This window comes from Salvelinus alpinus, chromosome 36 (genome assembly GCF_045679555.1).
Source record: "Salvelinus alpinus chromosome 36, SLU_Salpinus.1, whole genome shotgun sequence".
Taxonomy (NCBI): Eukaryota; Metazoa; Chordata; class Actinopteri; order Salmoniformes; family Salmonidae; genus Salvelinus; species Salvelinus alpinus.
The window spans coordinates 1,056,859-1,074,032 of record NC_092121.1 but is presented as its reverse complement, the minus strand read 5'-3'; the positions used below and the strand labels follow the sequence as shown (position 1 = coordinate 1,074,032).

At 39.9% G+C, this 17,174-nt stretch overlaps 2 protein-coding genes across 3 annotated transcripts in view; one reads left to right on the top strand and one right to left on the bottom strand.

Annotated features, from left to right (window-relative positions):
- LOC139565273 (NACHT, LRR and PYD domains-containing protein 12-like) overlaps positions 1–9,112 on the top strand; it is a 49,972-nt gene extending 40,860 nt beyond the window's left edge. The window contains exons 12-13 of the transcript XR_011672883.1: positions 7,540–7,668; positions 7,757–9,112. The gene's annotated coding sequence lies outside the window, so the exon portion shown is untranslated. The remainder of the gene's footprint in view (positions 1–7,539; positions 7,669–7,756) is intronic.
- Positions 8,445–17,174, bottom strand: part of LOC139565274 (NLR family CARD domain-containing protein 3-like) — a 118,923-nt gene continuing 110,193 nt past the window's right edge. For both annotated transcript variants that reach the window (XM_071385469.1, XM_071385472.1), the window contains one exon: positions 8,445–11,437. In XM_071385469.1, coding sequence (XP_071241570.1) covers positions 10,908–11,437 — 530 coding nt within the window. In that variant the 3' untranslated portion in view covers positions 8,445–10,907. The remainder of the gene's footprint in view (positions 11,438–17,174) is intronic.

The following is a 17,174-nucleotide window of genomic DNA, read 5'->3' as shown; positions in this document are numbered from 1 at the left end:
TCACCGTTACCGAATGTCTACCGCGCATACCCCTGTCTACAAGTTAAAAGATTATGACGGGGAGTTTATAGAGGGATCTTTTTATGAGAAGGAATTACAGAAGGTACAGTTGGGTAAAGACAAGGTCTTTCATGTGGAGGAGATTCTAGATCAAAAGAGAGAAAATGGTAAAAAATGGGTGCTGGTCCACTGGAAAAACTGACCCCAAAAGTTCAACAGTTGGGTATTAGAGCACGATGTGGTGGAGGCAACGGCGGTTAACTTAAACCCTCATTCATGATAAATACCACATCATTCGCGTGTACACAGGAGTGCATCATGGAACACAGCGGCTTCTACCTGACTCTCCCCAGTAAATCGTCTGCACATATATATCGTAATAATCAGAGTTCGAATTATACAACCAATTTTCCAAAGCCGATAGAGTTATCAGAGGCCTGTGAAGTAGTGTCGTGGTAATTTCCTGTATTACTCAATAATGAGAGCCAACCACACACAAGTCAGAGGTATATTATAAAGTCCATCTTTAATTATATATGAGCTTCACCATAGCCCTTTTATTGACTCTCAGATCAATTCAGTGTTTATAAATGAATTTTCTGAGAGCATCTACAAAACAATTCTTAGTATCATTTATAGCCAAGATACACCCCCTCCTAACTTACATGACGAACCACAGTTCTTACTAACAGTTCACAAAGAACCTTTTACTTGAAAGAGGAGTATCCCATAGCTAGATAGCATTAGCTATAAATTATCGTTCAGTTTGGTCTCCTAAAATGAGGTTTCAATCTCATGCTTGGTACCAAAACATTACCTCATCCAATGGCATATATCAATTGTCAATTCTAGATACTCCCATCTAAAATACACCTCCTCCTGGATAAGCTCAGAAAAGACAGTGAGCCTCTTAGGTCATATACTAGGTCAAGATAAGGGCAACCTCAGAGGGGACATACAATAGTTACAGACACATTTCCAAGCCTCCTCCTCCCCTTCTGATATTCTTCATAGCATCACATGGTTTAACAGATACATTGACATATGAAGACAAGCCTGACCTCTCCCCTCTCTGGGCCCCAAGTGACTGAGCCCCAGCTGAGAAGGGAAAAATGCAACTGCCAACCCTATAGTCCAAAGGGAACCATTCTAATGACAGGTATCTCACAAGCATATGATGAAAATAACATCTTATCTATCTATGTTACCTAACTAATTCTGATTCAGCCATGACAGTCCTTTCCTGCAGTCAGATTACCTAGCGACCTCATGGTGGAATGTTATTCATATTTTATCATTATTACCTGGAGTCCTTTCCTGCAGTCAGATTACCTAGTGACGTCATGGTGGAATGTTATTCATATTTTATCATTATTACCTGGAGTCCTTTCCTGCAGTCAGATTACCTAGTGACCTCATGGTGGAATGTTATTCATATTTTATCATTATTACCTGGAGTCCTTTCCTGCAGTCAGATTACCTAGTGACCTCATGGTGGAATGTTATTCATATTTTATCATTATTACCCGGAGTCCTTTCCTGCAGTCAGGTTACCTAGTGACCTCATAGGTGGAATGTTATTCATCATTTTAATAATTTCATAATTAATTAACATAATACATTTTTTTTAGGCCGAAAATCCGGTGTTTCTATGCCAAATGGTTTTGTTATAGTTCAGTCAACTGTGATAAAAGTGTCATATTGGGATGAAAAAACAATATGGAATCCATTTCAACTCCATATCTGACATGGTACAGGTGTCCTCTTGTTTCTAAGCCCATAACCATGTGTGTGAGGTGTATACCTTTGTCTCAAAGTAGATTTTTTTAAGACTTCCAACAAACACTGTGTGACCCTGATTCAGTCCACTGCATTTCAAGGTTAATCATTAAAAACAACACCGTATGGAGGAACATTCCTCCATTCCACTTGGCAGTGTTCAAAACTACATGGTTTCTGGCAGGGGGTATGCGATACCATATCCTCAATTCATGGGGTTGCATTCCCTTTAGACCCGGAGGTCTGTCTACTGGGCAACTTTACTAACACCAATCTTATGCAAAGCCATACTATAGAGCTAACAGAAATATTGCTAAAGATTGCCAAGAAATGTATCGCCTTGAAATGGAAATTGGATTCCCCCCTGCCAGTTGCAATGTGGCTATCAGAAGTTAATAGTTGTATCCCACTGGAGAAAATTACTTACCGCTTGAGGAATAAGTTAAATACATTTGAAAGAATTTGGCAACCTTTTATTGACTATATGGAGAATCTCCCCCCACATCACATTGAATGAATCTCTATATTATCCTTATATAATGTTTCACACGTAATGTATAATATGTAGCCTACGGCAGGTGATCATATGATCCAATGTCTCATTATAATTTTTTTTTTATTGTATGTTTGTATATATAATTATAATTTGTTTTATTTTTACTTTCTTTGTTACGCTCATCTGTTACTGTCACTTTGTCCTATTGTTGTCTAATATCTTTTCACGTTTGTCTTGAATGTTGTTAATTGGAAAATGCAAAAAAATAAAAAAATAAAATAAAATAAACAACACCGTATGAACAACTAGCCGTCTCCAGGACCAGTGATTCAAGTCTGAGGCTCTGTCCCAAGTGGCACCCTATTCCCTATATAGTGCACTACTTGACCAGAGCCAATAGTAATGCACTATAGAGTGCAATTTGAGGAGGCAGACTGAGTTCCTGCCCTCCAGGACACCTACACCACCCGATGTCACAGGAAGGCCAAAAAGATCATGATGGACAACAACCACCCGAGCCACTGCCTGTTCATCCCGCTATCATCCAGAAGGCGAGGTCAGTACAGGTGCATCAAAGCAGGGACCGAGAGACTGAAAAACAGCTTCTATCTCAAGGCCATCAGACTAAACATCCATTATTAACATTGAGTGGCTGCTGGCAACATACAGACTCAATCTCTAGCCACTTTAATAATTAATAATTTGATGTAATAAATGTATCACTAGTCACTTAAACAATGCCACTTTATATAATGTTTACATACCCTACATTACTCATCTCATATGTATATAGTGTACTCTATACCATCTACTGCATCTTGCCTATGCCGTTCGGCCATCGCTCATCTATATATTTTTATGTACATATTCTTAATCATTCCCTTACACTTGTGTGTATAAGGTAGTTGTTGTGAAATTGTTAGATTACTTGTTAGATATTACTGCACGGTCGGAACTAGAAGCACAAGCATTTCGCTACACTTGCATTAACATCTGCTAACCATGTGTATGTGACCAATAAAATGTGATTTGATTTGATAAACAAGGGCAATGTCACATGACCAGAAACAAGTACAAAAAAATGGATAAGATCCTGCAACTGTGGAGAGGTAAATACCTGTCTATTTATGGAAAACTGCCCTGATCTGTGGAGAGGTAAATACCTGTCTATTTATGGAAAACTGCCCTGATTAACCCCTTAATCTTCTCTCAGTTTATGATGCTGCTGCTCCTGATGACTTGTTTTTCAAATCATATGAGCAACAAATATCTCGCTTTATCTGGGACGCTAAACCAGACAAAATAAAGCGTGACTATCTGTATAATGAATATGAATTGGGTGGGTTGAGATTATTAAATATAACAGCCCTAAACCTCTCTCTAAAAGCTTCACTTATTCAACAGTTTTACTTGAACCCTAAATGGTTCTCCAGTAGATTAATAAGAAAAGCTCATCCATTGTTTAAAAATGGCCTTTGTGCAGATTTCCATGTCTCATTTTAGATTAATTGAGAATTATACTTTTTTCAAAGTATCTTTCTTTTTAAAACCAGCATTCCAGAGCTGGCTACAATTTTAATTTCACCCCCCTGAAAAGACAGAACAAATATTACAACAAATATTATGGCTGAACTCAAATGTGCTGGTTGATAAAATACCTGTATTTATGGGAAAGATGTTTGAAAAGGTATTTTGTTCTTAAATGATATTGTAAATTGCAATGGTAGAGTTATGTTCTTCATGGAGTTATCAGAATTGTACGAGAAGGTCTGTTCAATCCAAGAGTACAACCAATTGATTACAGCATTACCCCAAAAATGGAGGAGGTATTGAACTGGTCTGTCTGCCAAATATAAAGGATCAAAACTGGCAGAGGAATAACAATGTCATAAATAGGAAAGTATACTAGTTTCATTTGAGGACCAGGATGTTGACAACTGTGCCATACAGATTGCAAAATAGTTGGGAAGAGATTTTTGATGTACCGATTCCATGGTAAAGGGTGTATGAGTTAATATATAAAACAAAGCAAGATTCAAGACTTCGTGCTTTTAGGCTAAAATTATTATATAGAATTCTTGCCAACAACAAAATGTTGAATATTTGGGGCATAAAATCATCGAAGCTCTGCAGATTTTGTTGTGAGGATACAGAATCAATAGACCATTTATTTTGGTATTGCCCTCAGGTAGCCTGTTTCTGGTCTCAGGTTCAGGAATGGCTGAAAATGCATAGCATTGATCTAAAATTGACCCTAGAAATAGTACTGTTAGGAGATCTGGAGAGACCGGGTCAGTCAATTACTAATATACTAATACGCTTAGTAAAAGTATTTATCTTCAACACGCAATGTGTAGATTCTATTCGATTAGATAGATTGAAATTGTACGTTAAACATCACAGTATAGTTGAAAGATATGTGTTGCGTAGAAACACGAAGTGGGTGGCCAGCAGAGATAGATGGGATGGTTGGGGGAAGCTGTGGGTTGGTATGTGGAATTGGAGACAAGTGGGAGTGGAGTTGCTGTGTGAGAGAGAGAATGATGGTCAAAGGAAAACAAGTCAAAATAAAACATAATAAAAGTACATTTGAATGACACCAAGTGGCAGTGTTTTTACAACTAATGCTGGTTTGCCTGAGACTGATGCCGTGCAGGTGTTTGTACACATGCATATACACACACTCTCATTCAAATAAACACATACAAGAACACACACATACATGTAATAGTGCCAGACATGCACACAAACATATACAGTTGGCATTGCTGTTATGATTTTAGTTGTCCTTGATGTCCTTTGTTTGAAATGTATTATTATTATTAGATTTTTTTACATTGTTGTTTTCTGTGTTCTTCTGTCTTTTCCTTTTGTCTCTTTAGTTCTCTTGGTTGTTGATGCATTGGGGGGTTCTTGGTTGTTGATGCATTGGGGGTTACTTGGTTGTTGATGCATTGGGGGGTTCTTGGTTGTTGGTGCATTAGGGGGTTCTTGGTTGTTGATGCATTAGGGGGTTCTTGGTTGTTGGTGCATTGGGGGGTTCTTGGTTGTTGGTGCATTGGGGGTTATTGGTTGTTGGTGCATTGGGGGGTTCTTGAGGGTGGGGGTTCATTCTCTTGGTTGTTGGTGCATTGGGGGGTTCTTGGGGGAATGGAATGAATTGTATTTTTTCTTTTTTTTCTTCCGGGGGCGCTGTGGGAGGGGTCTGGAATGGTTGAGGGACAGCTATTGGGGAACTGTGGGAGGGGTTTGGAATGGTTGAGGGACAGCTATTGGGGAACTGTGGGAGGGGTCTGGAATGGTTGAGGGACAGCTATTGGGGAACTGTGGGGGGATCTTGGAGGGTTCGGGTTTCACAAGATTGTGATCATGAAAAAGGAAACTATGACATATATTTTATATCACTATCATGCACACGCACCCTCACACATAAGGATGTCTCTGTTGCAGAAAGACTGATACATGTTTGATAGTGTCTTGATGCTGTATTGTTTGTCCTTCATGTTCTAATATTTTAATGTTTCCCCTTCCTTGTGTTTTTTGTAATAAATAATTATAAAAAAATAAACAGTCATTGGTGTCCCACAGCCCCTCTATTAGTCAATGATAACAGTCATTGGTGTCCCACAGCCCCTCTATTAGTCAATGATAACAGTCATTGGTGTCCCACAGCACCTCTATTAGTCAATGATAACAGTCATTGGTGTCCCACAGCCCCTCTATTAGTCAATGATAACAGTCATTGGTGTCCCACAGCCCCTCTATTAGTCAATGATAACAGTCATTGGTGTCCCACATCACCTCTATTAGTCAATGATAACAGTCATTGGTGTCCCAAAGCCCCTCTATTAGTCAATGATAACAGTCATTGGTGTCCCACATCACCTCTATTAGTCAATGATAACAGTCATTGGTGTCCCACAGCCCATCCTCTATGTTGTGTGTCAATGTAACGGTAGTCGTCATGTTCCTCCTCCTCGGACGAGGAGAGGCGAGAAGGATCGGACTAATACGCGGAGTGGTTAGTGTTCATGATGAATGATTTATTATAACGGAAAAACTGAACACTGAAAATACAAAACAAATAAACGAAGTGCAGAAAACAGATACAGTACCGTGTGGTGAAAAACACAAACACGGAAACAAACACCCACAAAACACACGTGAAACCCAGTCTGCCTAAGTATGATTCTCAATCAGAGACAACGATTGACAGCTGCCTCTGATTGAGAATCATACCAGGCCGAACACAAAAATCCCAACATAGAAAATCAACCATAGACAAACCCACCCAACTCACGCCCTGACCAACTAAAATAAATACAAGACAAAGGAAAACAGGTCAGGAACGTGACAGTCAATCTTGTCATTCTATTAAGTCTTAACTATTGTTTTTGTAACTTGTCTTCCTTTTCAAAGGCTTTGCAGCGGATAAGAAGATGCATGGACACTCTAAACATCATTTAACTTGTGAGGCCAGATTTGAAAAGGAAATGATAAATCCCCATGTTCAGGTTAGTCAGTTGTTTAGAATGAGGATACTGGTTACTGGATGGTTGAATCGTTATCATGTCCTGTTGCCTAATTTACACATGACTAATATAATTTTATTGTATCCTTAGATGTCAGACACCGAGGCTGCCAGTACCTCTGAGGCTCCAGTACCTCTGAGGCTCCAGTACCTCTGAGGCTGCCAGTACCTCTGAGGCTCCAGTACCTCTGAGGCTGCCAGTACCTCTGAGGCTGCCAGTACCTCTGAGGCTGCCAGTACCTCTGAGGCTGCCAGTACCTCTGATTCTCCAGTATCTCTGAGTCTCCAGTACCTCTGAGGCTGCCAGTACATCTGAGGCTGCCAGTACCTCTGAGGCTGCCAGTACCTCTGAGGCTCCAGTACCTCTGAGGCTGCCAGTACCTCTGAGGCTGCCAGTACCTCTGAGGTTGCCAGTACCTCTGAGGCTGCCAGTACCTCTGAGGCTGCCAGTACCTCTGGGTCGATAGTCCATGTGTTGGATGATGCACCTCCGTTGATCAGAACAGACAGTATATACATAAGTTAGTGGCATTTAAAACCAGCACATACTGTAAGTTCTTGTGAATCAGTATTGTAAATCAAACAGTCTGCACTTTCATCCCATATTCATTGTACTATAATAAAATCTAAAGTAGAGGAGTACAGATCCATAACTAATCAAAATGTGCCGGTGTCCAAATACTTTCTGTGTTGTCAGTCTAGTTATCCAAGATCCTTGTTTTCTTCAACACAGTTGACCAAAGCTCTGCTTGGATACAAGACTGATGACTCAATAACCAGCGTTGACAACAGTGGAGATGATTATGTCTCAGGGCATCAGGATCATCAGAGGAAGACAATTCCTATGAAGAACATCTGACAGGTATGTCTATACCTTACATACACATGGACCTATTCTGAATTACAATGTCCTGTTGGAAAATGACATGTTTTACACTGATGTTTTCCAGTAGAGAAGATTGGGCCAAACAGCCAATGACCAAGGGAAAGCTGGGACAAGAGAGAGGCTCACACGGTTAGCATGTTTCCTGCTGCCTTCAGTCAGTGCATTTTCACTCTGTAGTGTCAACTTATGGTACTGTGCTGGTCCAGATCAATCCTGTCTGCATCAGTTAGTGTATTTCCATGCCAGCACCATGCCAGCACAGAACGGTTCAGTTTGGGATTGGACACAAGTCAAGACGTTAGATCTGGAACTAGTGTGTCATGATAGATGATAACACAGAACGGTTCAGTTTGGATTGGACACAAGTCAAGACGTTAGATCTGGAACTAGTGTGTCATGATAGATGATAACACAGAACGGTTCAGTTTGGATTGGACACAAGTCAAGACGTTAGATCTGGAACTAGTGTGTCAGGATAGATGATAACACAGAAGGATTACCACACTTTACATTGTTTTTCTTGAAGGAGGGAACTTGATGTAATAGGTTTTGGTTTTATGAGAAGGTTTATATTGCAAACAATTTGATGGGCTTAGATTCCATACAGATTGAGTCTGCCTTGATGTCAGCATTGCACATTCTTCTCTCAGCCTTCTCTATGTAATTATTTAGTTGGGATTGTTAGTTTAACCTCAACACTCTCTGCAGATACAGCTGCAACCTGGTAGAGTTAATACAGAGAGATGTTCAAGTACTGTATTGTAGTCAACCTTTATTTAATGTAGTCATTCATAATGTCATCTCTTTCCAAAGGTGCCAAAGGAACAACAAGGTATTGGTCGACAAAAGAGTATATAGTACAGTTCTATGTAGACAACAGAATAGTACAGGTCTATGTAGACAACAGAATAGTACAGGTCTATGTACACAACAGAATAGTACAGTTATATGTAGACAACAGAATAGTACAGTTCTATGTACACAACAGAATAGTACAGGTCTATGTACACAACAGAATAGTACAGTTATATGTAGACAACAGAATAGTACAGTTCTATGTACACAACAGAATAGTACAGTTCTATGTAGACAACAGAATAGGACAGGTCTATAAACACAACAGAATAGTACAGTTCTATGTACACAACAGAATAGTACAGTTCTATGTACACAACAGAATAGTTGCAGATCAGAGATAATAAGTGTATGAGATGCTTCTATCTTGGTGTACCTCTGAGAATTTAATGGGACACACTTGACTTAAGCTCATAGACAGATGATGAATGTCCTCCATCTCATTCTGTTCGTGGGAAGTTTTCCCAGGTGGTTGTTCACTTTTGGAGTGACTAAGGTCTTCAAAATACAAAGCCTGCTGACTTTGAATGTTACAGAAAAAAATAAAATAAATCTAAACTATTAATCTGTTACTTGGATATATTGAATCCATTACTGAAATGGTTGTTCCAGTTTAAATACTTTACAGAAGAACTACACTACAGAAGAACTACACTATAGTAGAACTACACTACAGTAGAACTACACTACAGTAGAACTACACTACAGTAGAACTACGCTATAGTAGAACTACACTACAGTAGAACTACACTACAGTAGAACTACACTACATAACTACACTACAGTAGAACTACACTACAGTAGAACTACACTACAGAATAACTACACTACAGTAGAACTACACTACTGTAGAACTACACTACAGAAGAACTACACTACAGTAGAACTACACTACAGACAAACTACACTACAGTAGAACTACAGTAGAACTACACTACAGTAGAACTACACTACAGTAGAACTACACTACATAACTACACTACAGTAGAACTACACTACAGTAGAACTACACTACAGAAGAACTACACTACAGTAGAACTACACTACAGTAGAACTACACGACAGAAGAACTACACTACAGTAGAACTACACTACAGAAGAACTACACTACAGTAGAACTACACTACAGTAGAACTACACTACAGAAGAACTACACTACAGTAGAACTACACTACAGTAGAACTACACTACATAACTACACTACAGTAGAACTACACTACATAACTACACTACAGTATAACTACACTACAGTAGAACTACACTACAGTGGAACTACACTACAGAATAACTACACTACAGAAGAACTACACTACAGAACTACACTACAGAATAACTACACTACAGAAGAACTACACTACAGTAGAACTACACTACAGTAGAACTACACTACAGCCGTTGAGTTGCCATCCATGTTGCATCATTGTGGCATTCTACCTGCAATATTTTCAGTCATAAAATAGAATGAATGCATCAAATATCAATAATTTAAACTTGTTAATTATTTTACGCTTCCATTAGGCAGTTGGATAGATTTCATAGATTTCATAGGAGGCATTCTCTCGATGGCTGATGGCAATGCATTGAGTGGCTGCTGCCAACATACAGACTCAATCTCTAGCCACTTTAATAATGAATAATCGGATGTAATAAACATATCACTAGTCACTTAAACAATGCCACTTTATATAATGATTACATACCCTACATTACTCATCTCGTATGTATATACTGTACTCTATACCATCTACTGCATCTTGCCTATGCCGTTCGGCCATCGCTCATCCTTATATTTATATGTACATATTCTTAATTATTAATTTACACTTGTGTGTATAAGGTAGTTGTTGTGAAATTGTTAGTTTACTTGTTAGATATTACTGCATTGTCGGAACTAGAAACACAAGCATTTCGCTACACTCGCATTAACATCTGCTAACCTTGTGTATTTGACCAATACAATTTCATTTGATTTGCAATGTACGGTCTCAAGTAGTTGATAAAATTACAACTGAACTTTTTTCAAGGAGTCAGCAACTTTAGGTGATTTGTGTGTGTGTGTGTGTGTCTGTGTGTGTCTGTGTGTGTCCAGTGTGTCTGTGTGTGTCTCTGTGTGTGTGTGTGTGTGTGTGTGTGTGTGTGTGTGTGTGTGTGTGTGTGTGTGTGTGTGTGTGTGTGTGTGTGTGTCCAGTGTGTGTGTGTGTAGTGTGTGTGTGTGTGTGTGTCCAGTGTGTGTGTGTGTGTGTGTGTGTGTGTGTGTAGTGTGTGTGTGTGTGTGTGTGTCAGTGTTTGTCCTGTGTGTGTGTCAGTGTGTGTGTGTGTGTCTGTGTGTGTGTCTGTGTGTCAGTGTGTGTGTCAGGTTATTATTTCAGGGACACTGAGGAGTCATCATAATAAACCCTAAACCCTGGATAGAGGGGCTCAGTGAATGTGGAGGTGAATGTGAACAGGTGGGTCTGTGTGTCAGAGGAGGCTCTATAGAAGGACAGAGTGCCGGCTGACCAGTCCAGATACACTCCTACTCTGTGGGAGCTGGAGGAGGGGACGTCTATGGAAGTGGAATTATTATTGTGACAGGCAATGAAACTGTTGTCAGAGCAAAACAGACTCCAGGACTTGACATTGGATCCAAGACAACACTCATCACCCCTTCCTCTCCTGTTTATTCCTTTATATGTCACTCCTATAACAGCCCCTCTCCCACTCCACTTTACCTCCCAGTAACAGCACCCAGTCAGACCCTCTCTACACAGCACCTGTCCACAGCCCTGAAATCTCTCTGGGTGATCAGGATACGGCTGCTCCTCTCTCCCCCATGTCACCTTTCTGTTCTCCTCAGACAGAGAAAGGAGTCTGTTTAGTGTGTTTGGGTCCAGTGTGAGATCACAGACATCTGATGGATGAAACCAGACACAATATTTGAAATCATCATCAATCAATCAATCAAGTTTATTTTATATAGCCCTTCGTACATCAGCTAATATCTCGAAGTGCTATACAGAAACCCAGCCTAAAACCCCAAACAGCAAGCAATGCAGGTGTAGAAGCACGGTGGTTAGGAAAAACTCCCTAGAAAGGCCAAAACCTAGGAAGAAACCTAGAGAGGAACCAGGCTATGAGGGGTGGCCAGTCCTCTTCTGGCTGTGCCGGGTGGAGATTATAACAGAACTATGCCAAGATGTTCAAAATGTTCATAAGTGACAAGCATGGTCAAATAATAATCATAAATAATTTTCAGTTGGCTTTTCATAGCCGATCATTAAGAGTTGAAAACAGCAGGTCTGGGACAGGTGGCGGTTCCATAACCGCAGGCAGAACAGTTGAAACTGGAATAGCAGCAAGGCCAGGTGGACTGGGGACAGCAAGGAGTCATCATGCCCGGTAGTCCTGACGTATGGTCCTAGGGCTCAGGTCCTCCGAGAGAGAGAAAGAAAGAGAGAAGGAGAGAATTAGAGAGAGCCAAGATTTTCAAAATGTTCATAAATGACAAGCATGGTCAAATAATAATCAGGAATAAATGTCAGTTGGCTTTTCATAGTCGATCATTAAGAGTTGAAAACAGCAGGTCTGGAACAGGTAGGGGTTCCATAACCGCAGGCAGAACAGTTGAAACTGGAACAGCAGCAAGGCCAGGTGGACTGGGGACAGCAAGGAGTCATCATGCCCGGTAGTCCTGACGTATGGTCCTAGGGCTCAGGTCCTCCGAGAGAGAGAAAGAAAGAGAGAAGGAGAGAATTAGAGAGAGCCAAGATTTTCAAAATGTTTTAATTTTTCTGCATCATTTTTGGACAGAAAATTTCTGATTTTTGCAATGTTACGTAGATGGAAAAAAGCTGTCCTTGAAACAGTCTTGATATGTTCGTCAAAAGAGAGATCAGGGTCAAGAGTAACGCCGAGGTCCTTCACAGTTTTATTTGAGACGACTTTACAACCATCAAGATTAATTGTCAGATTTAACAGAAGATCTCTTTGTTTCTTGGGACCTAGAACAAGCATCTCTGTTTTGTCCGAGTTTAAAAGTAGAACGTTTTCAGCCATCCACTTCCTTATGTCTGAAACACAGGCTTCTAGCGAGGGCAATTTTGGGGTTTCACCATGTTTCATTGAAATGTACTGCTGTGTGTCATCCGCATAGCAGTGAAAGTTAACATTATGTTTTCGAATAACATCCCCAAGAGGTAAAATATATAGTGAAAACAATAGTGGTCCTAAAACGGAACCTTGAGGAACACCGAAATGTACAGTTGATTTGTCAGAGGGCAAACCATTCACAGAGACAAACTGATATCTTTCCGACAGGTAAGATCTAAACCAGGCCAGAACTTGTCCGTGTAGACCAATTTGGGTTTCCAGTCTCTCCAAAAGAATGTGGTGATCGATGGTGTCAAAGGCAGCACTAAGGTCTAGTAACACGAGGACAGATGCAGAGCCTCGGTCTGACGCCATTAAAAGGTAATTTACCACCTTCACAAGTGCAGTCTCAGTGCTATGATGGGGTCTAAAACCAGACTGAAGCATTTCGTATACATTGTTTGTCTTCAGGAAGGCAGTGAGTTGCTGCGCAACAGCTTTTTCTAAAATTTTTGAGAGGAATGGAAGATTCGATACAGGCCGATAGTTTTTTATAATTTCCGGGTCAAGGTTTGGCTTTTTCAAGAGAGGCTTTATTACTGCCACTTTTAGTGAGTTTGGTACACATCCGGTGGATAGAGAGCCGTTTATTATGTTCAACATAGGAGGGCCAAGCACAGGAAGCAGCTCTTTCAGTAGTTTAGTAGGAATAGGATCCAGTATGCAGCTTGAAGGTTTAGAGGCCATGATTATTTTCATCATTGTGTCAAGAGATATAGTACTAAAACACTTAAGTGTCTCTCCCGATCCCAGGCCCTGGCAGAGCTGTGCAGATCCAGGACAGCTAAGCCCTGGAGGAATACGCAGATTTAAAGAGGAGTCCGTAATTTGCTTTCTAATGATCATGATATTTTCCTCAAAGAAGTTCATGAATTTATTACTGCTGAAGTGAAAGCCATCCTCTCTTGGGGAATGCTGCTTTTTAGTTAGCTTTGCAACAGTATCAAAAAGAAATTTTGGATTGTTCTTATTTTCCTCAATTAAGTTGGAAAAGTAGGATGATCGAGCAGCAGTGAGGGCTCTTCGGTACTGCACGGTACTGTCTTTCCAAACTAGTCAGAAGACTTCCAGTTTGGTGTGGCGCCATTTCCGTTCCAATTTTCTGGAAGCTTGCTTCAAAGCTCGGGTGTTTTCTGTATACCAGGGAGCTAGTTTCTTATGACAAATGTTTTTCGTTTTTAGGGGTGCAACTGCATCTAGGGTATTGCGCAAGGTTAAATTGAGTTCCTCAGTTAGGTGGTTAACTGATTTTTGTCCTCTGACGTCCTTGGGTAGGCAGAAGGAGTCTGGAAGGGCATCAAGGAATTTTTGTGTTGTCTGAGAATTTATAGCACGACTTTTGATGCTCCTTGGTTGGGGTCTGAGCAGATTATTTGTTGCGATTGCAAACGTAATAAAATGGTGGTCCGATAGTCCAGGATTATGAGGAAAAACATTAAGATCTACAACATTTATTCCATGGGACAAAACTAGGTCCAGAGTATGACTGTGGCAGTGAGTAGGTCCAGAGACATGTTGGACAAAACCCACTGAGTCGATGATGGCTCCGAAAGACTTTTGGAGTGGGTCTGTGGACTTCTCCATATGAATATTAAAATCACCAAAAAATTTGAATATGATCTGCTATGACTACAAGGTCTGATAGGAATTGAGGTGAGGAACGTTGTATATGGCCCAGGAGGCCTGTAAACGGTAGCTATAAAAATTGATTGAGTAGGCTGCATAGATTTCATGACTAGAAGCTCAAAAGACGAAAACGTCATTTTTTTTTTGTAAATTGAAATTTGCTATCGTAAATGTTAGCAACACCTCCGCCTTTGCGGGATGCACGGGGGATATGGTCACTAGTGTAACCAGGAGGTGAGGCCTCGTTTAACACAGTAAATTCATCAGGCTTAAGCCATGTTTCAGTCAGGCCAATCACATCAAGATTATGATCAGTGATTAGTTCATTGACTATAACTGCCTTTGAAGTGAGGGATCTAACATTAAGCAACCCTATTTTGAGATGTGAGGTATCACGATCTCTTTCAATAAATCATTCACATTAGAATGTTAACTCACTTTTCACTAATTCATTTAATGTAGATGTTTCTAGGTATCAAAATGAGAAGTTAATACATTTAGGGAACATGTCCCGGAAATTCCCACCGGAGGGCAAATAAATCATATTGCAAATGCACAGTCATATTGCAAATGAACGTGGCCTTTTCTCCTAAACGGAAAAGATTTCGAAGACGAAACTTGGTGAGCATAGGTTTGGCATAATGGGCAGTTGGCCCCGAACAAGATGGCGTCGAGGCCTCAACGCTTTTTGAGTTATGGCCATTTTTCTGGGATTAAAGGTCAAACTAAAAAAAGAGCGCTAATTTTACCGCTTCACGTCAAAGTACATAAACCTACGGTTTCAGGGAAAAAAGAACCAGCCATGTATCTATCGTAATTTAAGAGAAATTTTACATTGTACAATTGGTAATGTTCACAAAAAGGAGTTTTTTTCCCCAAAAAGTTACAGATCCAGTTGCAGTGTGTTCAGACGAACATTTTTTAAGTGGGTTTCGAAGCTCTGCGAGAATTCTGTGATTTTATGAAATAACACACACTCATTTAACCCTCTGTAAATAAGTCAGTTCTTAACATAAAGACTTAAAACTCAAAATTATATAAGGGCCTACCCCAAGGAGGATATGTGTTCACTTTCAGCTTCCTGTGTCAACCGGAAGTACCTTAATATGGTGTCATAGGGGCTGTTTCGAAGGGTTAAAAAGGTCAGATCTTTTCAAAACTTCATATGTGTGATTAGGCAACCCTCATGAATTGTAAATCAGTAATTTCTCTAAACAGATGTCAAAGAAAAGCTCTCTCTCACACACACACACACACACACACACACACACACACACACACACACACACACACACACACACACACACACACACACACACACACACACACACACACACACACACACACACACACAGCAAGGATGGAGTGAAAAAGTACGGTGCTTAAAGACACACAGAGCCTACAATGGCATTACCATTATCTCTAGGCCGTGCCGAGTTCAACGAGATGCCCCGCTTGACCGTAGCTCGCTCGGTCTGAGCGCAGCAACAGTGACAAGAAGAAGGACCCAAATGAACCTTGACCTCAATTTCAAGTCTTTTGCTTTTGGGAGACAGAGAGAGAACCGTTAAGGTTAGAAGCACAATTTGACCTCAGGAACGTTCCTGAGGTCCTCCCGATCTGTGCAAGCCTAACCTTGACCGTGTGGCATTAACCCTCTACCGCTTCTCTCTCCCGGATCCGGGATCCTCCTCATCAAAAAAGCTGACTAGCATAGCCTAGCCTAACGGGACAGGGATATCATATAATATAATTTTCATGAAATCACAAGTCCAAGACAGCAAATGAAAGATACACATCTTGTGAATCCAGCCACCATTTCCGATTTTTAAAATGTTTAACAGCGAAAACACAATATGTATTTCTATTAGCTAAGCACAATAGCCAAACACACAACCGCATATTTTCACCATGTTTCCACCGCATAGGTAGCTTTCACAAAACCGACTAAATAGAGATAAAATTAGTCACTAACCAAGAAACAACTTCATCAGATGACAGTCTTATAACATGTTATACAATACATTTATGTTTTGTTCGAAAATGTGCATATTTGAGGTATAAATCATAGTTTTACATTGCAGCTACCATCAAAAATATCACCAAAGCAGCCAGAATAATTACAGAGAGCAACGTGAAATTCCTAAATACTCATCATAAAACATTTATGAAAAATACATGTTGTACAGCAAATGAAAGATAAACATCTTGTGAATCCAGCCAATATTTCCGATTTTTTAAGTGTTTTACAGCAAAAACACAATATAGAATTATATTAGCTTACCACAATAGCCAAACACACAAACGCATTTATTCACCGCAAAGGTAGCTTTCGCAAAAACCAGCAAAAGATATAAAATTAATCACTAACCTTGAACAAATTCATCAGATGACAGTCTTATAACATCATGTTATACAATACAATTATGTTTTGTTCGAAAATGTGCATATTTATAGCTACAAATCCTGGTTATACATTGTGAATACGTAGCATCGATTCACCAGAATCTCCGGAGATATTTTGGACACTCACCTAATCTGACCAAAGAACTCATCATAAACTTTACATAAAAATACTTGTTGTATGGCAAATGAAAGATACACTGGTTCTTAAACATGTGTAATTGACATAAAAATCGAAAGAATTTCGAAAAACGGTCCAGAAAGCACTTTTTTAAGGGGGTGATAAGTTTTTGCAAAAATGTTCACATTTTCAACATTTTACTCTTGGGTCTTGACTTGTGTTACTTTTGCAATATGAAAAGTTACGGTAAAGCGCACTCGCCATCTATGGGATTTTTGGAGTGTTACAATTGGCATTTGCCATATGGCATTTGCAATCAGTTTTGGATGAAACGACGCCGAATTGAGTG